The sequence below is a fragment of the Saccostrea cucullata genome, unplaced genomic scaffold (assembly GCF_032062105.1).
Source record: "Saccostrea cucullata isolate Sc308-1 unplaced genomic scaffold, CSIRO_AGI_Scuc_v1 ctg1217, whole genome shotgun sequence".
Lineage (NCBI taxonomy): Eukaryota > Metazoa > Mollusca > Bivalvia > Ostreida > Ostreidae > Saccostrea > Saccostrea cuccullata.
This window is the reverse complement of record NW_026926108.1, coordinates 87306-114651: the sequence shown is the minus strand read 5'-3', so window position 1 is coordinate 114651 and position 27346 is coordinate 87306. Positions and strand designations below refer to the sequence as shown.

Genomic DNA, 27346 nt, shown 5'->3' with positions numbered 1-27346 from the left:
ACAAAGTTTCTTCACATATCATAGTGCTTTTGGTTTTGATAGGCACTGTAGTCACCTCGAGATAAAATAACCTAAAATTCTTCTTCACAAAAATATACCCATTTGCTTTACATTCCGACAGATAGCATACATTTACTTTGGCTTTTCAAAGGCTTCTTTAAGACATGCGCATCAATAAGCTTTCTGGGGTTGGGGTGGGGGTGATTATTCATCCAATTTTCAGAAGTTTCTTTTGAAAATATTACCTTAGATGTTCCAATTTTAAGCCAATTCAATCTTAGAATGAATGTTGTGCAATTTCCAATAAACTAACTACTAAGAACAATGAGCCATTTAAAATCTATTGTTTAGAATAATCCTATGTTTTCATAATTGAAACACGATGCTTTTATATGGTCATGAACTTTAATTTGATTAAGACACTCATGTATTCTATTCCGTTTTCCCACGGAACACTTTGTGCATAAACCCATTGCTAAACAGTTCAGGTGCATGTTGCAATGAAAAATATACTCTGGTGCGTGTTTAATTTAGTTAGATCTAATATAAGAAATTATGGAAAATACATGGAAGCTTCACAAGCAGTATAGAAACAGGACTTGGACAATATGGAGCGCCACAGAATCTCCAAGAAGGTTAGTCATTGACTGTGACTTGGTTTCTTCAGAAAAATCACAGGAGTTCGCGCATCTATCAGTTTTACCGAAAATTTCAGTAATTATTTAATTTAAAAAAATACGTAATACCTATAATGTGTTAATTTTATAGGTATTACGTACTTTAATTTAAATTTACTTAAAATTTCAGTAAAATTGATATATAGGTACATGAACTTCTGAGGAAAAATGTAGATGCTATACTGTCACGATACTCTTTATTACAGTACCTATATTTATGAAAAATGAAATTTAATTTTTTTTCTCTCTCGCATTTTTCATAAGATAAATCATAAAATGTATTTATTTTAAGTGAAGATTAAATGCCCTTCATTTGCTGAAATATTTTTCCGATTTTGTGTATGTAACTTCGACACTACACAGGTTATTTTCTGCTACAAGACATAAAAACACACGATTGTAAATTCCATTTGTCCATCATCTATTATTCAGGAAGTTAGTTAATCTTCGCGAATTTCCACCTTCGCATGGAATGTATAAGACCTCTTTTTTTAAATCCATACCTATCTAATTTCTTTTGTGTTTCACTATTGGAAATCATTGAATATTTCGTATTTTCTCCTCATTGTCAAAAGTTCTATGTTACTGATCTATGTTTGTTCCCGAATTTATCGTTAAATTTTTATGCTCTGAAAAAATAAGACTTTCCAACCAAAAGTCAGGTCGTCGATGGTGCTTTATTGCTTAATAGAATCATAAATCAGGGGAGAGGTAGGACAGGGAGCTATTTTGGTAAAATCAGTCAATAACTGATCTACCCGAACGCCTTTGAAGATGGGGATATCTAACGACCCTGGCAATTGACACCGAAACAATATAAAAACGCGGGAAAATGACTAGTGAGAGGTAGCGCTTATGGTCCGTAATTCAATCTCCAGTAATCTCAAGTGGCCCCAATTGGCTTTCCTTCCCTGAAGAGTCATATTTATCAAGTATATATATTTGCCGTAAGATCATTTCCAGAGATGAGGCATATCAGAAGAGGTAAGTCCGATGTAGGGGAATCGCACTCCCTCAGATGTATGGCGGCCAATTTACCGTTGCATGGAAATAATGGCGATTTTGTGAATTTATTCTTTCTGTTAATCCCCCTGTACATAACGACTGTACCGCTGCTTACATTTTGTTTGATTTTCCTGTGAGAACGCTATGAATCTGTGTTAAATTTTGAAGTACAAACTAAAGAAATGTAATCTTTCCAAAGAACTATTCTTCACGAACGCGATTTGATGGTCTAGTGCTCTGTCGACTGAATGATTTACATTCCTTATATAAACCTCTGGAGACTTTTTCCTTCTACTGTTGTAAGCTTATCATATGCATATCCTGAAAGTTCATTTCCTAAATTATTTGCTAAATACCTGAAACCAAATGAACTAAAATTTACCAAACTCTCAGGGATGAGTATATGAAGTATTTTGAAATTTTCAAAATTTAAAGCGCATACATTTTCTTTTTGCGATAGAAGTTTAATGGATTTTTCACAAAAGTATTGATTTCTCACAAAAGTTAAAAAAAGAAGTAAATTTTCCTTCTGTGGTGGACATCATATGACTTCCCTATCAGTAAAGATTTCACTGATACACCCTTGTATCTAATCCCACTGCTCTAATGGATGGCGACATATGAATGTTAAAGACTCTACCATTGATTTTCTCGCAGCGTTTAAAAATCATTCAATTCTCCAGGTACAAAGTCTGCTCTGTCATAAAAATAATATTTGATATAAAAATCAAACTTGGATTAAGAGTAATTCGACAAAGATAAAATTAGAATACAGCTTTGTAAAGAAGTAACTCGAACTGTCAGATACACAGACACATGCCCGTGATATAGCTTATGTTTATTTACCGTTGATTGAACGAGGGTCATGTTGGTAAGTCCCATCTTTGTTTGTCATCATTTTTTTAAATTTAAGAATGATTTCTTTGATTTGTGCAACGAAATAAGTTTATATATAGAGAAAAAGAGAGGAAACAGCTTATTTTGTCAGAGATGCATTTATTACCCTAATGTCGCAAGTTAAAGACAAGATATATTTTTTTTCAAAGCAGAGTTGTGGCTATTTGAATTTTTGGAATAACACCGTTTAAGGTACCAAGACAAAAATGTGAAATACAGAAATTGTAAAATGTATCTTCGAGGGTGTGTTAATTTTCGGACTTCGCGGACTTGAATCGGAGTGCTCACTCCGTATAACCGTGGTCTTCATCCCAGGGTGACCTCTCTCTGTTTGTACTTTGTAATAAATGATTTTACACAACGGGAAAACACCAGCATAGATAAACTTAATGACAGAGATAGGAAGAAGAATCAATGAACAGTTCTTAGACCCAATAACAGGGTAGGAATTAAAAACTCCCTCTCGCTACTGAGACCATGTGAAGTGTGACGTCATACTCTCCCGATATCTTATTTGGTGATTAATGTGGTTAATCTTCTTTCCAGTTTTTTTCCCTATCTGAAACCAATAAATCACTCTCGTTAATTAAAAGACAGCAATTTGTCAAACACATTTGTTGAAACATATACCCTCGGTGCTTGCCTCAAAAGCCACTGCAATTATGTCAGTACTCAAAGCGTAAAGTAGTTAAACTAAGGAATGAAATGAATATAAATGTATATACCTCAATTCAAATAACTTCTAGTCAGCTCTTAATCCGGTTTTTTAAAGAATTTGTTAAACTGCATAGAATTCAAACCACAATTTATAAAGCACTCTTTGCATCCGATATGAATATGCAGTTTTGAAACTGTCATGTTTTTAATCCGAGAGCAAATCATGAATGGATTTTGAAAGACTACTTTTGTTATGGCGCTTCCAGTGCTATAATACTGTGGTTATTGTTCGGGGTTAACACTATACAAGGCACTTTAAACCCTTTTGTTTTTATTTCTCTGTGTATTGGGATATTGTGCACCAGGGGAAATGCACCTTCAAAATGGTAAGTGATAATTTTCAACCAAAAAAAAAATAATAATAATAAAAAAATCAGGATTGTAGTGGAAGAATGGAGTCGATCGTATTTTTTAAAGTGTTAATTAGAAATATTAAATTCATGAAATTTAAGAATGTCTGACATCATATTCTTATGATTGATGGCTGAGAAGAAAGTTAGAAGTTAGAGCTAGGGAATATATATATATATATATAATTAGTTAAGCAAATTTTCTTATAACATTACGGAAAAAATTAGGAAAAGTTGGACAAAGAATTTTTGGGTTTTTTACATAATGTGAAAATTGCTATGAAGGAGAAAATATTTGAATATTTAAAGATTCTGTTTTCATAAAATAAGTAACACATGTAATTCTTTAACCACTGCATTTTCTTACACTATTTTTTGCTTCTATTTCGATGTTCTTAAGTTGAACTTAAAAACTTGTCAACTGATATGCTGACGAAAATCAACTACATGTTGTACGTATACAGATTATAGATTGTCCCATGCCTACAGATAAAAATCTGACAGTTTTATTTGGAATCAGCTGCAGATATCTGTAAAACGACGAAATATTTTGGCAGCGTTTTCCTGTAAAAATAACATAATCCATTTGGATGACCTAAGTGTGTTTAAAGGTTTAACAAAGGTTTAAAAACTATTTATAAAATTATTAAATTGTTTTTAAAATCTGTTGAATTATCCAAGTCATTATTTGTTTACAAAGTAACTTCAATTTACATCATATATAGGTCATATAAGTATGTGAAATAACCCACATTATATTTTAAAAAATGAATAAATATGAAACTTGAAACCACTGTGTAAGACATCAAAGGGAATTTAAAACATTTCATTGGCAAGTACACGATATTAAAATAATAGAAATGCACTTATAATACCTACCGTTCTAAAAGTTCAAAATACAATGTGCAAGCGAAGTATATATTTAATTTAGCTAACTATATAGATCTACTTATGTTTCAAAATAATGTAAAATGGTTGAATAATTATATAAAAGACAATGGAGAAATAACAGGAATATCACAATATAAGGGGAAAAAACAACAAATTCTCGTGTTAAGAAAAGTGTTTGAGGTTTAACGAATGACTTTTTTAGGAACTTTGACGCGTTCCTCTATTTGACGTCCTATACAGCTCAGATGTGAAGTCCATCAGGGGATCTCGATCTGAAGATAACAGACATATTATGTCAGAATGCACTCAAGTCATCGTAAAAAAACAAATCATGTATAAACAAAAACAGCTTTGTCGATAGTCAAATTACAGGTACATTGTATCAATGAATGCTTTCCAAACATGCACATGACGATGATGAAATTCGAATTAAGAGCTCTCATCCCTCCCTTCCAAATTGAGTTCCAGCCCATACACCCCCATCACAGCCAGCCACTCACCTAGAATATATTAACAAGTAAAAAAAAGTTTGGTGGTCAGAAAATTAAACTGTATTTACAGATTACTACAAAAAATTCTTATCCACGCAGGAATTAATCTCTCATTACTTTATCTAATTAAAACCTCTCGTTTTATTAGTAAAATAAAGAAAACGCCACTTTTGAGTGACTTGTTCCCTTGTTTCATCTACATGTAATATTTTAAAGGCTTTTTTGGTTTCTTCGAGGGGTATTTCATTTAGCTGATGAATGCTCTTTATAAATCTTACCCTGTGGAGTTCAAAGAACTCAATTTTGGCGATCTTTGTCGCAATCATCGCTCTAGTTAGAGTTATCCTGTGATTCTAACGGGATTTTCTAAATTTGATGTTGACTTTACTCTAAAACTTGGAACCCATTTAGCAGAAATCATTTTGATGTTTTAAGTGTAAACAGATTTAAAGTATTAAGGAAATGGTTTAGCTCTAACCAAAAGACACGGGTATGCCGGGTGTAAATAGATAAATTTACCTCTTTAAAAAAGAATACAAGAACGTTTACGGCCAGTAAAATGCATTATTTTCATTACGTGTTCAAGACAGAGAACTTGAGGGAAAAATAAATTGAGGGCAAATTTATCGATGGACTGCCAGAAATCCGGTGTAATTGCTTTAAGCACACAGCAACAGAATACGATCTAATTAAGGAAAGCCTGAAGTCAGTGTTCTTTTAGTGAATGGAGACATATTTAATCGGATCAAATCCCACAAATGTTATTTAAAACTTTTTCATTTCTTGATAATTCTTTTTAATCATTATGAAGCATGTTCATTTCATCCAAGACAAATGATAAATGAAGGAATCCCTCTCTATTTTATCCCTCTACTCAAGACACAACATGGAAACTGGAAATAACGACCATCTTTGGATTCTTATTAGAGACTGTGTGTTTCCTTAACTATTTTATTGGGCGTTTTATGGTGATTAATTCTGGAGTTATAGCTTTCAGGTGATCTTTAAAAATTCAGGAAAGATGTGTGTGGGTATCGCCAAAAATTTCGTATCGCGATATATCACGATTTTTTCCCACAATATCACGATAATATCATGATATTTTTAAAACCAGTTTTTACAATGATTTTATATGAAAAGTCATTATTTTTCTAGAAAATATGCTAGAAAAATAAAATTTTATTTTCTTGAAATTTTTATGTATATATAATCAATTATGTTTGGACAGGATGATTCTTTTCACTTTTTACAAATTTTTTATACTTCCTGTGTTTGTAATTTGAAAGATTGAACAAATAAATGAATTATTTCTGGATTTTATAATATGTACCAAAGACCGGTATTTAGGCCTCCGTATCACGATACGTATCACGCAACAAAAAATCGCGATATACCGGTATACCGATAAAATCGCACATCCCTATTACCCAGACAACGCAATCTTGGAGTGCATGCCTTATGCTGAAAATTTATGTCCGAGTGTCTCCATAAAATGTCCTAACCTAAACGAAGTATTAGTGCCTGCCACGGAGGATTTGTTGTCTCAAAAAACGGAAGTATCGATTGGAGATAACATATCAGAGATAGCCAATGGAAAGTTTCCATACTTACCAGTAATGCCAAAAAGTGGATGGTGCATTGGTCAAAATGCACGACTGAATGGAGAAGAGGGGTGCAACTTAATGTTTGGAATTAGACCTAGATTTGAATTTTGATTGAAGTCGTGTAATTTCGTTTGGAGGTGCTTCTTGTTTTCTCAGCAAATTAGGTCTTGGACTAATACGAGTATAATTATCAAAGAAGAACGTCTAAATGGAATTTGACTGCGTTCTTTATGTAAATATAGTTCTGAGAGACTTGATTTAAATATTGTCCGTCTCGTGAAATGTTCATCAATGGAAATTTAAGTTGACAAGTATAATATTATTTCTAAATCTTCGAAAATTTCTAATACCCCTTGATCCGCGGAGATTTAATTTTCAGGAAGAGTCCGACGGAAAACCAAGGAAGTACCTGGAAGTACTTGAATTACGATTATAATTGTTGTTACGATAATAGAACTAATTTGACTTTTTAAGGAGTTATGTAAACTAACTTTCTTTTTGGAATGGACTTATTTCTTTGAACGTGTTTTAAAATTTGAACGTGTTTTAAAATTATTCTTGGTGACCTTTAACCCGCTCTTTGTAAAAAAAATGATGTTGATGTTGGCTTGATAATTATGGGGTCTATGTACATGTGCAGCGAGTTACTGGCAGACACACTAACGACGACTGCCTACCGGAACTTCTGGACATTTGACGACCAGAAACACGACAGAGAGGACAGGACATCGCGGTAGGTACAGCTGTACTGACTAAACCTAGACTTTCCTCATTTTGTACTCACCACAGAGTAATGTACTTTAAAAGCTTTAAAGGCATTAGACTGCCAGAAAAAGCAGATGGCTTAATTAAGTATATACACTTGTCTTAAATCATTATCATTTCCTTGTTCAGTATTCATCACATAGTTTTGTACCTTGTATAGTAGCTTGGAACAGGACAACGTAACACCAGGAAAAAGTCGATGGTTTCTCTGAGTCTTTGTTGTGTTTAAGATATTGACAGTCCTATACTATTTTCCTAAAGTCGTCATAAACTTGGTTCGCTTCTCCTCATTCTAGAAGAATCGAATCATTAATTTGTTATTAAATTAAATTCCAATGAAAAAAGCGTCAGATTTTTCCCATTACACTTTAGTTTATGCATTATTTTTCTGTCTCTCTTAATGTAAATTCTTTCATTATCATCGAGTTTTAGATTATCGTAAAATTGGCCCATCTTCATGTGAACCTCAATCCTTGCCATGACCCCAAGACCTGAGACAGATAATCGACAAGCTTTCTTTTCTTCGAGTTTCAATATTTAAAGGCATATTGGACAAGGATTATTCAATTTCTCAAAGTAGTGATTGATTATTTGATATTGATATCTAAGGGAGAAATCTTAATGGCAATCTTCCTGGAGCGTATCGATCTCGGGGCTCAGGACCATATCATGCGGAGGTCAGAATTTAAACTCTGGATATCCTGATTTTTGTTTCACGAATACGTTTAAAATATTATACTTTAATATTCAAATATATACATAATAAATAATTTTGTTTTATTTTCAAAAGTATTTCAAATGTTATACTAATTAGAAATTTTGACTTAACCCAATTTTCAGTTTATTTGGTCTGCTTGTTGGTTCCGAATGTGTTAGCATCTTCGGATATGTATCGACGTCATTTCCGGTGAATGCAGTTGCCGGAGAAATAAAATTCCGGAACCATTGGCAATTTTGCTTTAAGGCTAACTTCATTGCTAGGTTTCACCTATGGCATTGCTGACTTTAAATGTTCTAATTAGAAAATGTTTGACAATGCCACACAAGCAGAACTTTGTCACATATTTTAACCAATTGAAATTTACAGGAATTGATATATTGAAGTTATCTGGGTCGTCTTTGACGTATTGATACCAATGTATTGAGTTCTCAAGTTTTAATTTTCTACTTGGTTTTCATCTGACAAATTCACATATCTGCACTGAGTATGTACTCATTTAAGAAATCTCTTTGATGAGACCGTGCTTAATATACCTTTTCAATGGATTTGGCTACATTTCTTTGTCTACCAAGACCATTAGTTTGAACAAGGAGTTCTGTTTTTGCACAAAGTTTACTCAACTATAATAACATCGATACAGGATTTTATCGTTTACGTTGCTTGCTCATTGTTAGCCATCTCTGTTCAAAATTTCAGCTTTGTCTTACGTAGATCCAAATATTCCTTTTTTTTTTAGAAAAAAAAATCTTGATGAATCTAGAACAAGTTCTAAGTCAGAATCCTCACTCGCGTTACCTAATTTTCATCGTTCTTTTGGTATGTATACTGCTCCTAAATGAGAAAAATAAACGTTTGGTCTTATAATCTTACCTATTCAAAATCTTCGATCTGTGTTCTAAGTGTTTGTCTTTTTCACCTTCGGGGAAATAACAAAGCTCTTAAAATTTTAACGATTGTTTTTACTTTGGTTTTAAGTTGTATAACAGCTAGAAATATTGGCTTCTTCATGGATACACTAGATATGAAAGTCGTTATGGAACTTTAATAATATAAAATCGAGAGCCTTACATTTCGACAAAAATTTGATTTGACGAATTGATTCGACAAATTTATTCATCTTTGGAATGGACTTTACGATGAAGAATATATTGATTTGAAGTTGTGAAACTTTTCTGTTTCTTGCTTAGGAGTGCTGGTGATTTGGAAGTAGCCTGAGAACTTTCTCCACGGGAGTTTTCTGTTAGCCGCAACATCACATTCCTTTCATAGGAAAACACAAAGAAAGGATTTTTTATACATTGATATTTTTGTTTGTTGCAATGGGATAAAAACTATGGCTCACGATTTAAGAAAGATTTATCTTTGCGTGGGTAGATCTATAATCATTTAGCTGTCTGATCCCTCTATTCAGTGAGGGATGATGATCAGAAAGAAGGGCTATACTTATCGAAATCCCAGACTGATACTTTATCGCCTTTCTAAATGCAGGGAAAGCAAAGATGGTGTGACGTCACGACGCAAAGAAAAGGTGCTTCAGGATAGTGTCATTGTTTGCTGCTCCACGGAAAACTCTGGACCGGAAGGAGGCTACTACACGGAAACTCCGGACTCTGATGACAGCATGGTCGGACGGACAGCTTTCTCACGTCTTGATCCGGTAGGAATTTCTAAATCATTTAGCAATTTTCGGATTGTTTTCTGTTTCTGATGGCATCCATTCTTAAAATTTTACATTTCATATAGATTCTGAAAAAAAAATGAAGGCAATGATCCCTTCCCCAAAAAAATAATAATGAGTAGGCAAAATTTTAAATTTTCAATGCAGTATAAAATGCTGAAGTTATAAATAGTTGTCCTGAAGTACAAAAAAAAAAATTGGAAAAGCTTTGTTCGATACCGCTCAAAATGAGTACTAGAAATCGTTTTTGCAATAAGATATGTATTTAATTTGAATGTCTTTGGTATTCTATCTAAATTGGCTGAAAGCAACATGAAAGAGATGTTGAATTCTTTAGCTGAAACGGCATTATTGTATATTTTTCAAAAATTGTCTGAATTTTTTCGTCTTTGGACTGAGTAAAATCTAAACGAATCTTTTAGTTTCGTTCCATTCCCTCGTTGTTTATTCACCATTTTCAAAAGCTTAAATTGTTTCGTCCAGTAAAACCCTCAAAATTAACATTATCCAATTTTGGACTTCAGTGTAGGTCGATATTTTATAGTTATTGACTGTGTTAGTGGGCAACATGCTTTTTGTCGGACCCAAGAATCAGACTGTTTGCCTGAGACCGTTAGGGGTCGACAAAAAAAAAAGCATTGTCCGAGAACACAGAAAATATATATTTTATAATACCTTTTTCTTTTGACATACCATAATGTTAATTTCGTTTACCCACACTGCAGTTCTGCGGAACTCCAACGAATGAAATTAAGATTTAATAGCTGACCCCGCTCACCCTGTGACGTAAGCGGTCCAACATCTCTTTGATAGGTCCAACATCTCACTCTGCGGTTAATCACCGATTCCCGCTCAGTTAAACATTATATAGGGAAATTTTTTTGAAGGCATTACAAATCAACATGTATAATACAAATAGTAACTCTGCTGTATAATAAACATGCATATGAACAGATCTTTGAAATAGAAAAAGGTAAAATTTAAAAATCATAGTCTCCGAGGGTACTACATCTGTGTAGAACTTTCGTCGTCGGTGTCCTATACATGTTTTCTTTGAATGCTAACATCATCTGATATGTTAAAGTACACAATGAATACAAAGTTGTAATAACATGATCCGGATAAAGCTTAAATTATCGATATTTTCATGCAGTTTCTTTCAGTAAAGCATTTCAATCCCATTAACTTTCACGTCTCGGGATTTGTAATGGATTGTTCAATAACACCAAGTTGTATACAAAAATGGTGTAATAAAATTGACTAAAAGATAAAGCCGACGGAAAACGAAGGTGCGATTTGTCACTTTCTGACTAAGTTAAACGGTTACACAAATAAAGTTCACCGATACGAATTATTCTTTATGTTTATAGAAAGAATAAGGTGACATTGGAATAATAATAGATCAACTTATTTTCTCTCTCATCCGAAAATGAAAGTTTTAATAACTTGTAAAATTAATCTTGAGATGGCCTTTGTTACGCTGACAGTAGTTACTTGTTTCATTTTGTCGCCCGGAGTCCTTTGAGTTTGTCAAGGAATTCTTACTTACATGAAATTTGTAACGGTAAAACATGGGAAAATTACATTCTGTATTGCATTAGCTAAGTGGAGGGGTGGGGTGGGACAAATTTTCCGACTTAAAAAAAACATTTTTGGAAAAAATATATATGACCCAACCAAAGTATCAATATTTTGTAATTGTTGTAAATTGCTAGTCTAGCTATCTGACAGACTTGATTTGTTGATAAAGGGGTGTTTCTTTCGTAGTTTAAATCTCTACCCAGAGTTTACAAGGTATTCTGACTTTGAAGTGACAGATCGCTGATCGTGCAGGGATTATTAAAGAAAGTCCAAGACAGGAATTTCGCTTTTAACTTAATCAATAAAACAAAACAGAAAAGGTAGAAAGTTGTGTTTAAACAGAATTTCTATTTAGCGGTTTTTTTCCTATCCTTATCTCTTCTCATGTATTTCATGTTTTGTATGTACACGCCACCAGAAAGACAAAATTTCTGTCCTTTATTTAAAGTCGTCATCTCATATGGCCATCGTTAAAATTATTTTTTATATGTATTCACTACATAAAGGTGAATTAACATTTTCTGGAAAAAGGTGTTAGTTTGTTATGCTACTCCTCTTACAGGTTTTGTCTGATTTCAATAAAACTTGACACACAAGCAGACTATACTAAGATACATAATTCTGTGCATCGGTTTTTGATTTCGATGAACGGTGTTGCCGTGGTTACTAAAAATAGAAATTTCTGTGAAATGCTTTCAAAATGCTACTCCTCATACAGTTTTCAAGTTCTGTTTAGGATACGATCGCACATTTTTGACAGAGTTATGCCCCTTGAACTTAGAAAAAGTCCACTTATTTGCAGTTTCCGTTCATTTTCTTTGCAGACGTTGCACATATTGAAATGAAATTTAGTATACAGATTTTTCAGCTTAATATCTAGGTCAAGTTCTGTTTTGGGTAGGATCGCACCCTTTTTAGCTCACCTGAGCCAAAGGCTCAAGTGAGCTTTTCTGATCACAATTTGTCCGTTGTCTGTCGTCGTTGTCGTCGTCGTTGTTGTAAACTTTTCACATTTTCGACTTCTTCTCAAGAACCGCTGGACCAATTTCAACCAAACCTGCCGCAAAGCATCCTTGGGTGAAGGGGATTCAAGTTTGTTCAATTGAAGGGCCACGCCCTGCATCGGTTTTTGATTTTGATGATCTTGTTAAAAATCTTCTTCTCAAAAACTGTGCCAGGAAAATTTCTGTGAAACAATTTTTGTTCAAATCATGACCCTCGGGGGTAGGGCGGGGCCACAATGGCCCACCAAAGTTTTATATAGAAATATATAGGGAAATTCTTTAAAAATCTTCTCAAGAAAACCAAAGCCATAATTGATCATATTTATATGGAAGCATCCTCAGGTAGTGTTGATTCAAGTTTGTTCAAATCATGACCCTCAAAGTTAGGGCGGGGCCAAAGTGGCCGACCAAAGTTTTACATAGAAATATGTAGGAACATTCTTTAAAAATCTTCTTCTCAAGAAAACCAAAGCCATAATTGATCATATTTATGTGGAAGCATCCTCAGGTAGTGTAGATTCAAGTTTGTTCAAATTCAGTATAACTTGGCACACATGGAAATATATAGGAAAATTCTTTAAAAATCTTCTTCTCAAGAATAGCAAAGCCATAATTGATCATATTTATTTGGAAGTATTCAGGTAGTGTAGATTCAAATTTATTCAAATCATGACCCTATGGTTACTAAAAATAAGTTTTAATTTATATAGGAAAATTCTTTAAAAATCTTCTTCTCAAGAATAGCAAAGCCATAATTTATCATATTTATATGGAAGCATCATCACGTAGTGTAGATTCAAGTTTGTTCAAATCATGACCCCCGGGGTTAGGGCGAGGCCACGATGGCCGACCAAAGTTTTACATAGACATATATAGGAAAATTCTTTAAAATCATCCTATCAAGAATAGCAAAGCATGATTGGTCATGGGACTACTTTTGGATAATAACTATTCAATATTATTATGCTTCCTGTCAGTTTGTCTCTATATAGCCCATACCCTACTATTCTCGCATAGTGGTCTAAGGATTTATATAGCGTAAGCATACTATGCCGAAATAGTGCACGCCCTTATTTTCTGAATAAAATTCTATCGTGCATTCACCGGGAATCGAACTCACGACCATGAGGTTGCCAGTCCGATGCCTTATCGATTACGCCACAGAGACGATCATTTTCTTATTAAATATATAAACTTAATTTATACAATTGACACAAGAAGGAGAAAATAGAAATTATTTGAAAACAGTTATATTTATTCAGGAATCTTATCAATGTGTACAACAAAGTTTCAAACTAATTACATACAGATCGTTAGATGAATTGATATCATGGGGTCAGCTTTTTTATATAGCGCTTGATTGAAGGATGTAAAAGAAAATTATCAATGATCCACGCTGTAAACAAATCATTTTTTACAAAACAGAAAATAAAGTTATGCCCCTTTAGAGAAAATACTAGTAACCAAAATAACTAAGCATGCAACTAATTTTAGCATGAAGATTTTGAATGAGTTTTTGCAAGTGCGTGTGTTACCATTATTTTCTTAAATCAAATGGATTGCACATAAATAATAAAATGAAATTTAGTATACAGATTTTTCAGCTTAATATCTAGGTCAAGTTCTGTTTTTTAGGCATAGTACATAATGCAACACTATTATATAAATAAACCAATTTTTTTTTCCCAGCCACAGTGCTATGCCCCTTGTTGTTAGACCCCTTGGAAAAAAATTCCATTTATTTGCCGTTTCCGTTCATTTTCTTTGCAGAGGTTGCACATATTGAAATGAAATTTAGTATACAGGTTTTTCAGCTGAATATCTAGGTTAAATTCTGTTTTGGGTAGGATCGCACCATTTTAGACTGAGTTATGCCCTTTTGGACTTAGAATAAATCCAATTTGGGGGGAAGGGGCATAAGTGTTTTACAAACATCTCTTGTTAGTCTTAATAACGCAAATCCAGAAAATGAAAAGAAAACTTAAATGTGGAGACATTTTCATCAAAATCAATTTAAAGACAATTCACGACCCTCGTAGAATAATGAACTGGGTCACTTTTTGACATTAAAAAACATTGACGGACCTCAGTCGTAGACGAATGTGATTTTTTTTTTTACATGGAAAAAAATCAGGGGTCATTTTCGTCTTTACATAGCATTGCAATCCACCAACCAATTTTAATTTATGATTTAAAGTTGTCAACACTGGGTCGCATTTACAAGCTAACACTAAATCATTTATGTTCTTGCCAATTATAAATGATATGTATATTCACGTGCACTCGGCCAGGGGTTCACGACAGGTTCCCGTTTAAGTTTAGTGAACATTAATATTTAAGGCTGCTGAATCATGCAGTGTATGGAAACATCCTATCTCCAACTGTCATCAAATCCTAGAGACTTTGATGTTCTGCCTGATCAATATTCATGTGTATTGTCATTATGTATTGAATGTCATTGAAAGCCTAATGGGTTCCTCCCGTTGTTTCATTGGACCCTAATCAAAATTTTGAAAACATATCAAACCATGCGTCGTCAGCATTTGGAATAAAAGGCTACAGGTTCTTTGACAAGGTAAGTGACCAACTAAAAATTATCACTTGATGACACAACGAAGACACAAACGATGACACAAGTGACGACACAAACGACGACACAAATAAGTCTCAAGGAATGAATGTAACTGAAGTTTTTATCTGGATGGGGCGTGTTTCAAACTGGAATTAATTTTTTTTTGAAACATTGGGATGCTCATTGGTTATTTTCTCTCTTTTTTTGCAGGCCACCTTGAAGTACATTGGATGGGCGCCCAGTGATGTAGAATTACGAGAAGAAACGATAGATTTACCAGAAGTTATCAAGAGCGATAAAGATAGTAAGTAACCGGTTTTTTTTGTGTGCTGACACAATAGTTCTTTTGGGGGCTCATCAATATGAAAGTTATTTCTTCTTGTTTGCAAAGGAAAATCCGATCTGCAGTTGTAAAAAAATGAAGAAAATATATAAACTCGGTATTAGTAAAATCAAGCATTATTTGTTGATGTGAAGAGTACAATGTACTTGAATCATAAATCCTCAGGAAAATTAACAGCAGATTCTTTTTCTGTTATGTTTTTCAGATGAAAATTTGTGCCGGTTATCCAAGGTAAATATTTCACATTTCATACAGTATAATGGTCTCTCTGATATTTAAAGTCCCCTTGAAAGACCCTGAATTTGTATTGATTCTTTGAAATACATTTGTAATAAGGAAAGCATTTAAAAATTATACCTATCAAAAGCAACTTAGAAAATTATCTCGGTACACAAAGAGGACCGAATGTCCTTCTAATCTGTCACAAAGACTCAATAAGTCTTAATGCATTTAAACTTTAATTACATTTCCATAATACTACCGAAGTTAGAAAAACATATCGCCAAGTCTTACAAGGTGTAAACTTGTGTCAAAATTTCGGCTGGTATTTAAAACGTCCCGACAACTTTGCTCAAGGTAAAAGTGGATCTGTACATGTCCGCCATTGTTTTTATGCCTGGTGACGGGGTTTTTATTGATACCCTATAAATGGAGGCGGACCTGCTGCATATTACATTTAGAATCTCAAAAACTAGAACTAGGGCATGTGTATTGATTTGATACATGTCCGATTCGCCTCCTTGATTGTTTTATATATCAATAATTGTGCTGATGTGTTAACTGATAGTCTATTGTAATGGATTACGATTTTAAAGAAACTTTGGATTCATTAATTTGGTCAACTAATGATCAGGTGGAGTTTAAGAAGCTCACAGAACAGGTGCGAGATGTCAGTATGAACCTCCGGAATAAATTCAGGACTTCGGCCTATCAGGTAGGAACTTTCACCGCTCCTTCTTACCGAGTTACCTTTCTTATTAACGTGTTCAGTGTGTTTGTCAATAATGTCAGGCTTTTTTGTGATAAAAATGTTGTAAAATACACTATTCATGTTTAATATAGGAAGTAAACATTGACACGTGTGATGGGCTATTCAGCTAATTAACATCGTGCTTTCGTTGCTACGTAAACAAATTTCAACATGGCGTACATTGTCACTTTATGCACGAACAGCACCGATACACTATATATAAGAACTGTGACATTTAAATTTTATATCGAGGGTTACTTTTGGTAGATTTTTATAGTGTGAGTTGTTAGAAATCAATTGCTTAAACAGAGCCTCAACAAATCGATCGTTAGTCACTTTAGAACACAAGACAATGATAATACAATTAATATACTAGCTAGTAATTAAGGACTTATTTAATAAAATTTACGTGGTCTTAACATTAAAAGTCTTACAATGATTTTATAAAAACTCTCAACATTTTTTATTTTGCAATGGGCAAATATTTCACCGCATTTTGGCCATTTTTGATCGAGTTCTGCTCTTGTTCTTTGCCTTGACAAAGAAAGGTACAGAAACAATCATGTAAAACAGGCATTGCAGAAAGAATCAAAGTATAGCTTGATCATTTTACCTGATGGTCTTTTCACTGAGGTTTTGTTTTACCTGACAGTCTTTTCAGTGAGGTTTAAAGCCAGAAATTGTACCATAAGCACCCACGGCCCACAATGCTTGTGGATTATAAATATCTAAGTTCATAAAACTGTATTGTTGATGAGATATGGCGTATTAAATACTTATAATTCTCCGGAAACTACAGAGACATGTGGCGCTGTGTGATTAATTTAGAGGGGGTCCTTTCCGAGTTTGAGGGACGATAAAGCACAAATTGACCTAGCGAAAAATCGGCGGGTATGTCATCATAGGATATTTAATCCCGAGCTGAACAAAGGGTTAGCAATGCCAGTCTTCCATCAGATCAGTTAAAAAAACTGTGTCATCTGTCCGGGAAACAATAGAGGGATTATTTACCATGTTAATTATATCAGTGGATGAATTAAACATGGCTACCAAGCGACTAAAAAAGAAAAGGAAGAGACGCCGACTTTACAAGGTAACAGCAGTGTTAAGCCGGAACCGTTAAAGTCGTCAGTTTATCTTTTTTGTAGCTTCTGTCTTGTCATTTAATGAAAGCTACTTCTTAACTACCATGGTTGTGTGTTTGTTCGTGTATGTTGAGAGCGATTCTATAATATGGTAGCTTTCAAATTTATAATTGGTATGGAGATAATGTACCCTAGGTCAAATTTAAGACCCTTGATGTTTTATATGTTGTTCAACGCGCACTTGTCAACCAGAATTGCACTATAGTAACTTGGATATTGGATCATTGACTCCTGTTTTCGTGTCTGTTAATTGTTAGCATCAATACAATTGCATTCCAAGATGAGAACTTCCTCTTCTCAAAGTATATCTGAAATTCAAAGCAAACCCAGCTTCCCTGCCTCGTTACAGGTATTTCCTTATTGATTTTGTTCGATCCTGTCGACAGGGCCATTAAGATAATGACAATATTTATCATAAAGAGTTCTCTGTACTGTGCATCACTTTGTGTTGGTTATCAATGGCGTGATCTGCAGTACTGCTTAGTAACAATTCTGAAATTCTTAGTGACGGGGCGTTTCCAGATCCGATTTCATTACCCCCAATCCTTCTCGAACACGTTCTTACAGGTATGAGTGTTGTCAAGTGGCTACATTTTAGTTTGCATGGCTTTTTCATGTATGTTGTTGTCTAAGTAGAATGGTTAATGCTCATTAGAATTACAAATTGCCAAAGTTGGAGACATTAACTTTAAATAGTGTCAAAATGAAATATTTCAGTATAGTTAGATCAGCATATTTTGTGCTATGAAGACTTGAAAAAACGTTAGTTACTTTAATTCGTATTGAATTCATACTGAAAATGATCATATCTTATTCTTGCTGTTAGATTTTCCATACTAAATTTTGGTTTTTGATTGGAAGTCAAAAATTTGACTGTTTCAGTAATTAGTATTACATCAAATAATGTAGAAATTTTACTTCCTAGCATGATAACTTTAGGTTTCTATTGACATAATCAGTAAAACACCGGTCTTTAGGATAATACACAGTTCATCTTCTATGATTAACTAAATGCAGTTCGCAATTCCGTGCTCCCATGGGAATGCCAGGTATTTTGCTGCGATTCCTGCTGTTGTATTCCTTGCTCACGGCTGATTTACAATGACAAAAAGTATCCCAAGTGTAAATCGATTTATTTTTAATCCTATCATGACTTTAATAGCCTGCTTTTAAGGATTAAATGTACAAAGCATATAATGTTCCCACGAGCATGAAAAAGTGTCTCTTAAAAACCAGAATATGCGATGACGTCATGTCTAAACACTGCCCAAGGAGAACTATTATGCAAATTAGGAGAAACATGGCCATTCCAGGGTCCTATGGCGTGTAGCGTTTAAAAGTACGCACAGTGGTCACGTCTTTGCCAATTGCTTCAAGAGTCTGTAAAATAGCAGAAAAAATACGTTTGATATCCTCAAATATACTAAGTGAGACAAGTAAATTGTGAATAATCGTGACAAAAGAGGAAGTAAATTATATTTGACACCCATCTCAAATGTATCGCCCATAATGTCCATGACCACAAAATCATTTGATGATAGATTTATTTATTTTGTACTCGGACAATTCTATTTGAGTCTGCCACTTACAATCGTCATTGTTTCGTCATCCACTCTTGTTCTGACGATTTTAGAGTCTACCTCGCCTTCCTTTATACCTTTCTGGTAGTGGACTAGATCATCACCTTCTATTACAAAGGACGACTGAAAACACAAAATCCTTTTGAACAAGTTGATGGTACATTAAATCTATCCATTTATTATTAGTGGTTCCTTTTTTTGCTTTCGTTCTTTTACTGAAAGTTTTAAAAATGCTTATAAGAATGTTTGACAGTATACAGTTGACTGGATTCAGGGCCTTTGGATTTGTCTTGGATTGGCTTCCTTAACTGGCGAATCACGTTTGTCTTACCTTACATTTTCGGCCATCCAGAGTCGTCTCGTCAAATTCCTCTCCCAGTTTAAATTTGAGATGAGCGTTTTTGAAGGTGGATGTGATAAGCAGTTCCCACGTGTCTCCGTCTTGTTTGAGCTCTTCATAGCTCGTGATGGAATTCCCCACTTTACGTAAAACAAACCCGATCCCTAAAGCAACATATGTCAAGGTGTTACAAACAGGATGATTTAATTTATAGAATCTGATATCCTCAAAATATTTGTTTCTTAATTTAAAACACAGAACAAAATCTGCAGTGGTACTTGGTTGGACTGTTATGACGAAATTTTGAGGGTACAGTAAAGATGGTATGATAATACTTAGGATAGATTGCTATAATGTATTTGAATACATGTACTTTCACAGTGTTTTCCGGTAGTCTTTTTAAGGTGTTACTGTTGAAAGACAGATATGATGGTATATTGAGAGTCAGTAGAATATTTAGATGCTACATGTTTCGATGACAGTTGATTTGATATTTTCTGTGGTGTCAATCATGTTAAACTAAGATGACAAGAATTTTCTGTTCTCAGTTGCCTAACGAACTTTAACACTTTGATCAAGCATTTGTCGTGTTTGTCCACTGGTTTCAGCTCCGTTCACCGGTGCATAATCAAAGGAGAGACCAAGATGTCCAGGTTTGACTGATAATCAGTGTAAACCTGGGGTACTAAGCGAGTTCAAGGACGGAATCAAGACTCATTGATATTATCAGAGTCCGCTGAGACTTTTCGAAAGCCGTACGAAGTTATGGAAAATTAATTAAATCAATACATATGTGTTAAAATATATTAATGTACTTTTAACAAATATGTATTGATTGCAATAATGTAATTGTCATACCTTACAAAACTTGTAATTCTGTGCACATTCCAGAGTTTGTGAATCTTGAATAGATACTAGGTTAACTATAAATAGTAACATTACATACAAAGAGTTCTCATTAACTATAAATAGTAACACTACATACCCAGAGTTCTCATTAACTATAAATAGTAACACTACATACCCAGGGTTCTCATTAACTATAAATAGTAACACTACATACCCAGGGTTCTCATGTACTCGTCCCAGCGGTCATCGCTGCTGAAGAGTTTCCAGTGGCCGAGGACCTTTGTCATTCTGTCGGAGAAAAATGCCACAGAAGTTATAGAATCAATACAATCCACACTCTGGCTTGCCTTTCATCAAATTACAGTTTAATTAAGAACAAAAAAGCAGCACAGAAGCTCTGACTTTTCCACATGGAAATCTTTCGTCGATCATGCTTATATCATGATAATGAAGTGGCTGATATATTTGGAGACGTGTTGAGTTTAACAAATAGTCTTTGTAAAACTGATCAGCTACTGAATAAGATTTAACAAACAATGCTTAAATCACAAACACACAAAGTTAAAATATTTCAGCCTGTTTTAATTTTTCTCCTGCACAGATATTTGAACTGCCTTACACAGTGACAAAAGTGGTAAGCTGATGGTGGTGGTTTTATTTTAGATCCGCTCCTTCTCCACGGCGCGCGTGAACTACTTACCACAAAAATCTACCTTTTTAACATTCCTACTAACAATTGTAATTTTTTAGTTAAAACAGTCCATCTCTCATGTTGTATAGAGTAGATTTGACATTACTATCTTCTATATGTAGAAAACGTTTTATTTCTCTTCACTACACGTGAGGAGACTTGCATGTGTGAACGTCTCAAGTTTGTTAAAAGGATCTTTAGCTGCACGAAAATCAGTCGCAATCATTAAATATACCCCGTTTTTATTTACTATTCGCTTGAAATGCTTATTAGCGTCACCTAAAACAAAAATAATATAGAATATTTCGAGTCTTACCTGTGGCTGTAAGAGGGTAGCTTGTTATCTCCAAGTAGACTTTAACTGTTGACTTATGATACAAACCAACCTGTGTATTTTAAGTACCAATAAATATTTTCATTGAAGATACGGAGAGAAAACCTGCTCTTTATAACCGTTATTATGTCTTAAACAGATCAAATATATCTGGTGTTTGTAACCATGGTAACCGTTCTCTACTAGTACATGTATGGCTATGGAGACAGATTTATCCAATAGTGGCATTAGCTGATAGAATGGACATCTATGTGAGAATCTTGACACACCAACGGCTTGATTTAATGGCCGTGATATTGTAACTGACTGAAATAATGGCTGCTTTGTTTACAGAAGCTGTACCAGCAGCCTTCGCCCGTGGAGACGGGAGCCCAGATCTACCGTTCCCAGCTGGCTGCTAGTCTGAAGGCCTTCAAACCCAAGGACTGGCCACCCCTGGACTACCACGAGAAGGAGACGTCATTCCTCAGGTGTCGACCAATACAGCAACCCCAGCCCGACAGGTGAGAATTGAAACTGATCTCCGCCATTGTTAATATCGGGTTTCTTTTATCACTTCCTTGTCAACTCTGTTTATATATATTAAAATACATGTTGACCTTTGGCAATTCATGTCAAAGACCAAATTCCTAGATTAAACAGAGAATAAGTTCTGATTGAATATTATTAATAACTCTTCTGGGTTCAGTGCTTTTGTGTCACCTGAGCCAAAGGCTCATTTTAGGTTGTTTTTTTAATAAAAATTTTCCGTTGTCTACATGTCATTTGCATTATTTTCGCCGTTTTTTTTTCAATTTTATATTTTTTCCATACCCTCTGGGCGATTTTCAACCAAACTTGGTACAAGTATTCTTGGGTGAAGGGGAAATATTTATATAAAAAAAAAACAATAAAAACTAGGTGGGGTCATTTAAGAATCTTCTTCTCAAGAATAGATGAGACTTATGTTGAAGCTTCCTAAATTCAATTTTGTTCATATCATGACCTCCAGGAGTCATGATATATGGTGGGATCATTGAAGGAAATTGTTTTAGATTGGTTAATATCGGAATAGGAAAGGGATCGGCTGTGACAATTATGGACAGGGTATTCAAAGTTAAAGAAGGGATAAAATAGGAGAAGAAATGAAAATGTTCCATCCAAGAAATCAAATAAACCTTGGTCAGTATTTATATGGAAGCATCATGAGGTTGTGTTTGTTCAACCCTTTTCCAAGGAACAGCAAAGATATATTTATGAAAATGGATTCTCAGACAGAATTAAGTTTGTTCAAATCATGATCCTTAGGGGGTCATAACGATAATGGGTGACCAAGTTTCACATGGAAATATGCATCCGATACGAAAAAAATCTACTGATGAAGAACAACAAGGGCCATAAGTAACCCATGTGAGCGATGTGGCCCATGGGCCTCTTAAAATGATCAATTTCAGTCAAGATTTTAATAATAAACTTTTCAGTACTAAAGTTGATAATATTTGTCAGGAAAATAATAATACGGCAGTGTTTTCTTGATGATTAAATTGAAAGTTTGTTTTATTCCACGTGTTTTACTGTGATAGGATACGGAACAGATCAGGGTTAAGATTTCCTCGCTCTCGATCCTTCCTTCCTTCGATCAGGTAAAAGTCACTCGTGCAATGTTACAGCACCATCTTGGTGTTGGCGGAAGTCCATCGCAATCAGGCGCTTGGAGACACTTGGGCATAATAGTTGCACAATGCAACAAATATTTATGTTTATGTAGTATGATGTATAGAACTGACATATTGATATTTAATTCTAATGCACTTCGCTTGTCACTCGGTACCGGTGAAGGGAAGTTTATTGTATTTTATCACAAAAAATATAAATAACACCATAATAACAGACCTATTTATATAGGTAGGTTAATTTCTGTTATATTTTATTGGTTTGGCCATTTCTATGTTTAGCGTCCGCGTGCGCCTTGGATTTTGACACCCCATATAAGAAAAAACCTGAAATTGATTAAGTTTTTTGAATTTTGTCAATTTCTCCAAATAATTCTGTACAGTAAGTTATATTGGGTGTATTTTAAGCATTTAATCCCTTGTTTTTGCTTAAGAATAGATATTTCTTCTATAGCTATTATAAGCAGTTTAGTTAGATCAAATCATTTGAAGGGTGTCTTTTTTATGACTTTTAAGCCTGTGTTTATGTTTTGGCTTGTGTGTTCTTTGCGAATAGGTAGGTAGATTTTTGAAAGATGGGTGGACGCTAAACAGAGAAAAAACTTGGAATGGCCTTTCTTCGTTTACATTTAAAAGGGACCGATTTCTGTCCATTGTTTTTTTTTAAATTGAAAAGAAGGCTGTAGCGTCTTATTTTCATGCACTACTGTGATCTGTCAGCCCTGGATAGTTTTTTTTCACCAAAGTTACCTTTTTTTTCGAAATTAATCGAAATCTACCAGTGGTCTACCGGTTTGTAGTGAAGTATATATAATTTGTATGCTTTGGATTCTAAATAAAAGACTGTCATCTGAAAACGAAATTTCTGATTATATACTCCGTTTTTTTTAAATAAACAGATTGCTAAGTGCGCTTGCATTATTGATATCTGGCCAAGGACAATTATTTTTCTTAATATTAACCATCTTAAATGGTGCTATTTCATAATAAAATGAAAGACTGCAATCGACACTTTGCAAAATAGTGTGTTAACATGCATACCAGAATTTCGTTTCTCAATAATTTGACCATTACGTTACAGAGATTAAAGACCAATTTGTAGAAAACCTTCTTAATAATTCAGAAGCAACATTGAATTCTTTAATATTTAGATAAATTTATCTCCATTTGATATGGCAGGTTACTCCAAGATCATTAACAATATGCTCTATTTTCTTTTAGAGCCCCAACCCCTCCACCTTCAAGATGTTATGCACAACGCATGCGCAGGCCTCGGTCAGTACCCGCTAACGCCCGACGCTGCGAGACACCGAGTGATGTAAGACCAGGTCCATTTGATTCCTTAAACCCTCGAGTGTTATCAACCTTAATCGGAGACTCTTATAAACAGCAGACGTTCGGAGATCGAATACCCGGAAGTGACAACGAAAAAGACGATGAAGATGACAGTGAGAAATTAAAAGCTGAGAAAAGCAAAAGGAGCAAGGAGAAAGATGAAGACAATAGCACAAGCGGAATTGAAAGCAGTCAAACAGACGACGATAGTAGTGGAAGTAGCTCTGATGACGAAGATAGTGATTTTGAACCGGAAGTAGATAAAAACCGAGAAGTTCCGGATCTAATACTCAGACCTGAAAAACTGGATTCGTTTGTTGTTCCAGATTCTTCAAAGGGATGGCGAAAGTACGACTTTGATGCAGATCATGTTGACATTCCTCCATATGAATTCGCTGACCCCATTCCCGAACCATTTAGTGACTTGGATTTACGGCAAATGGCGAGGTTAAAATGGAACTGGAGGGATCATACACGAGCTAAAGCGAAAGACAATTTAGACCTAATGCTTGACCGTCTGGTTGAGTTAGAGCGTCTTCAAATAGATACAGAGGAGTGGGAAAATAAACGATCTCAGGTAAACCGGAAATCAAAGCGTGTGACGAGTGCCAAGCCTATAACACGTGACCGCAGATGCTGTAACCGGTGTTTACAGCCTGCTTGTACCGGGGACTGTCCCGAGAAAAATGTGCAATTTAATGTATGTGAATATTGTAGACAAGTATTCTGTATTAGTTCTCAATGTAAAGAAACAAAATATGAACAACGCATGCGCCAACCTCGTATCGATGAGGAGAAGCAAACATCAACTAAACCTTTACCACGTGCTTGTAAATCTTGTCAGTCCAAAAATAATGCCAAAATGATAAACGCAAACAACTTAGTCTTAGGACGACCAAAATCGGGGAATACAACATACAGCCGTGGACAAGCGTCTTTCAAACCAAAAGATCTCAGACCGCGCCCGGATACGCCTGTCAGTCCTGATATTGTAAGAGACTTTGAAAAATTAGGACTAGGGGTCCACCAACCCCCAAAACCAGCGACACCGACACAACGGGTGGCCCGACCGCGCAGTCGCAACGCAATAATCCCAGGAAAGACATTTTACTCGCAAAGACGAGATTCTATATCAGAAAATGAAAAAGAGACCTTGACCAACTTAAAGCGAAAGAAAATGAGAAGCATACGTGTTAGGAGACCTAAAACAGCTGTATGAATATGTTTGTAGAGTGAAAATGAAAATTAAGTAAATTAGAACATATATATTTAATATATCAAAACTTAAAGATATAAATGATTCAACTCAATACGAAGGAATAGTTTATCAATAGATTTTCTCATGGGAAGTAAATTGTTCATGTTCTTAGTACTGTTGAATTATAGAATGAGAGAATGCAATTTTTTATAAATGCTTGATACGCAATACATGAAAAAAGAAACAAAAATCACTGCTTTAGTTGTAATTCAATCCTTTCACTGGATATTCCTTGAAGGCAGTTGTACCTGAAAAAAACCCATGATTTTCACCTGTATCTGTTGCATTAGGATATGTTTTTTTTTATCAAAGAAACACCATTTTCGCTTGCCAGGGGTATCTAAAACGATACTCTCCTCATAAACCCTTGGCATACAGTGCAGTCAATAACAAGCAAATTCAAAGAATTGTCGTCCCCCGCTTTCGCTGTGTTTGTGGGTGAAATGTCATTTTTTTTGTGGCATATTGTGTCAAATATGAATACCCTTTCAAATATCATTAAGAAGTTATCACTGAAGTTGATTTTTATGCCCCTGTAAACGAAGTTTCGGGGGTATGTAGTTTTTGTCATGTCCGTCCGTTTATCTACATGTCTGTCTGTCTCTCTGTTTGTCCTCAAAAACTTTAACCTTGCCCATAACTTTTGATTTAGTGGAGCTATGATTTTCATACTTAATGTATGAATTCCTTGTGACAAAATCTTTCTTCAGGTACCACAAAATTTGACCTTTTGACCTTGGAGTTTGACCCACTTTTACACAAAAATTCTTAACTTTTACTTTGGCCATATCTTTTGAACAGTAGATACCAGGACATTTATACTTCACATATGTATTCTTTATGGCAAGACCTTTCATTGGATACCACCAACCTTGACCTTTTGACATTGACCTTGGAGATTTCCGTACTTATATGTAAATTTTAACATTGGCAATAACTTTTTAACAGTAAGGGCTAGGGCTTTCATACTTCATATGTAATCCTTGTGACATGACCTTTCATTGAATACCAATAACCTTAACCTTCTGACCTTGATCTTGGAGTTTGGCCTACTTTTAAAATCTTTTTAACCTTGGCCATAACTTTTGAATGGTTAGAACAAGGGCTTCCATACTTCACATATGAATTCTTTGTGGCAAGACCTTTTATTGGATACCAATAACCCTGATCTTCTGACCTTGATTTTGAAGAATTCTGTATTTATGAAAAAACTTTAACCTGGCCATAACTTGGGAGCAGATGGTGATAGGGCTGAAGAGTAGGTCAATCTTCAAGGTGAAGGTAATGAGGTTTAAAATCATAGTGTATTTAGAAAGGTCTTGTCACAGATAATACACATGTTAAATATGAAAGTCCTATCTCTTCTCATTCAAAAACTATGGTCAATTTTAAGTCTTTTTTAAAAATAAGGTCAAACTTCAAGGTCACGGGGTCAAAATCATATTGTATTTAGAAAAACCTTGTCACAAGCAATATACAGATCTTATATGAAAGCCCCATCTCTTCTCATTCAAAAGTTAATGCCAATTCAATGTAATGTTTATTTTTTTTAAAAAATAAATCAAACATCAAGGTCACGGGGTCAACAATCATAATATACATGTATATAGAAAGGTCTTGTCAAAGGTGATAAACACGAGTAATATGAAAGTTCTGTCTCTTCTCATTCAGAAGATATGACCAAGGTTAAAGTTTTTGTGACGGACGGACAGACTGACAGACGTTTGGAATTAAATGCCCCCTCGCTTTCGCGAGCAATGGTGTCTCTTTCAAAAGTGAATGTCATGACCTCTTGTATAAACACGAACCAAATTCAAATTGTTATACCTTTAAAAATTTGTTCCTAATCTATACGAAAAAAGTCAAATATTTCTAATGTTTTGCTCAGCGGGCATA

The 27346-nt window shown here is 34.6% G+C and overlaps 2 protein-coding genes across 4 annotated transcripts; one reads left to right on the top strand and one right to left on the bottom strand.

Moving 5' to 3' along the window:
* Positions 1–538: 538 nt before the first annotated feature.
* LOC134270802 (uncharacterized) lies at positions 539–25640 on the top strand. Of its 3 annotated transcripts, none has more exons than XM_062753045.1 (8): positions 539–635; positions 9607–9775; positions 15164–15257; positions 15502–15527; positions 16150–16230; positions 20782–20814; positions 21539–21708; positions 24079–25640. In XM_062753045.1, exons 1-8 carry the CDS (start codon positions 556–558, stop codon positions 25409–25411), a joined length of 1986 nt encoding a protein of 661 aa, XP_062609029.1. In that variant the 5' UTR covers positions 539–555; the 3' UTR covers positions 25412–25640. The 3 variants fall into 3 exon arrangements, with proteins under 3 accessions (XP_062609029.1, XP_062609027.1, XP_062609028.1); XM_062753043.1 differs by lacking the exon at positions 539–635 and adding an exon at positions 7186–7365; XM_062753044.1 differs by lacking the exons at positions 539–635; positions 20782–20814 and adding an exon at positions 7186–7365.
* Positions 18528–20805, bottom strand: LOC134270803 (sodium/calcium exchanger regulatory protein 1-like). The gene is made up of 4 exons (XM_062753046.1): positions 20395–20805; positions 19323–19495; positions 19001–19114; positions 18528–18791 (listed from the first exon to the last, which is right to left on the bottom strand). The coding sequence occupies exons 1-4, from the start codon at positions 20465–20467 to the stop codon at positions 18729–18731; spliced, it is 423 nt and encodes a 140-aa protein (XP_062609030.1). The 5' UTR covers positions 20468–20805; the 3' UTR covers positions 18528–18728.
* Positions 25641–27346: the final 1706 nt, after the last annotated feature.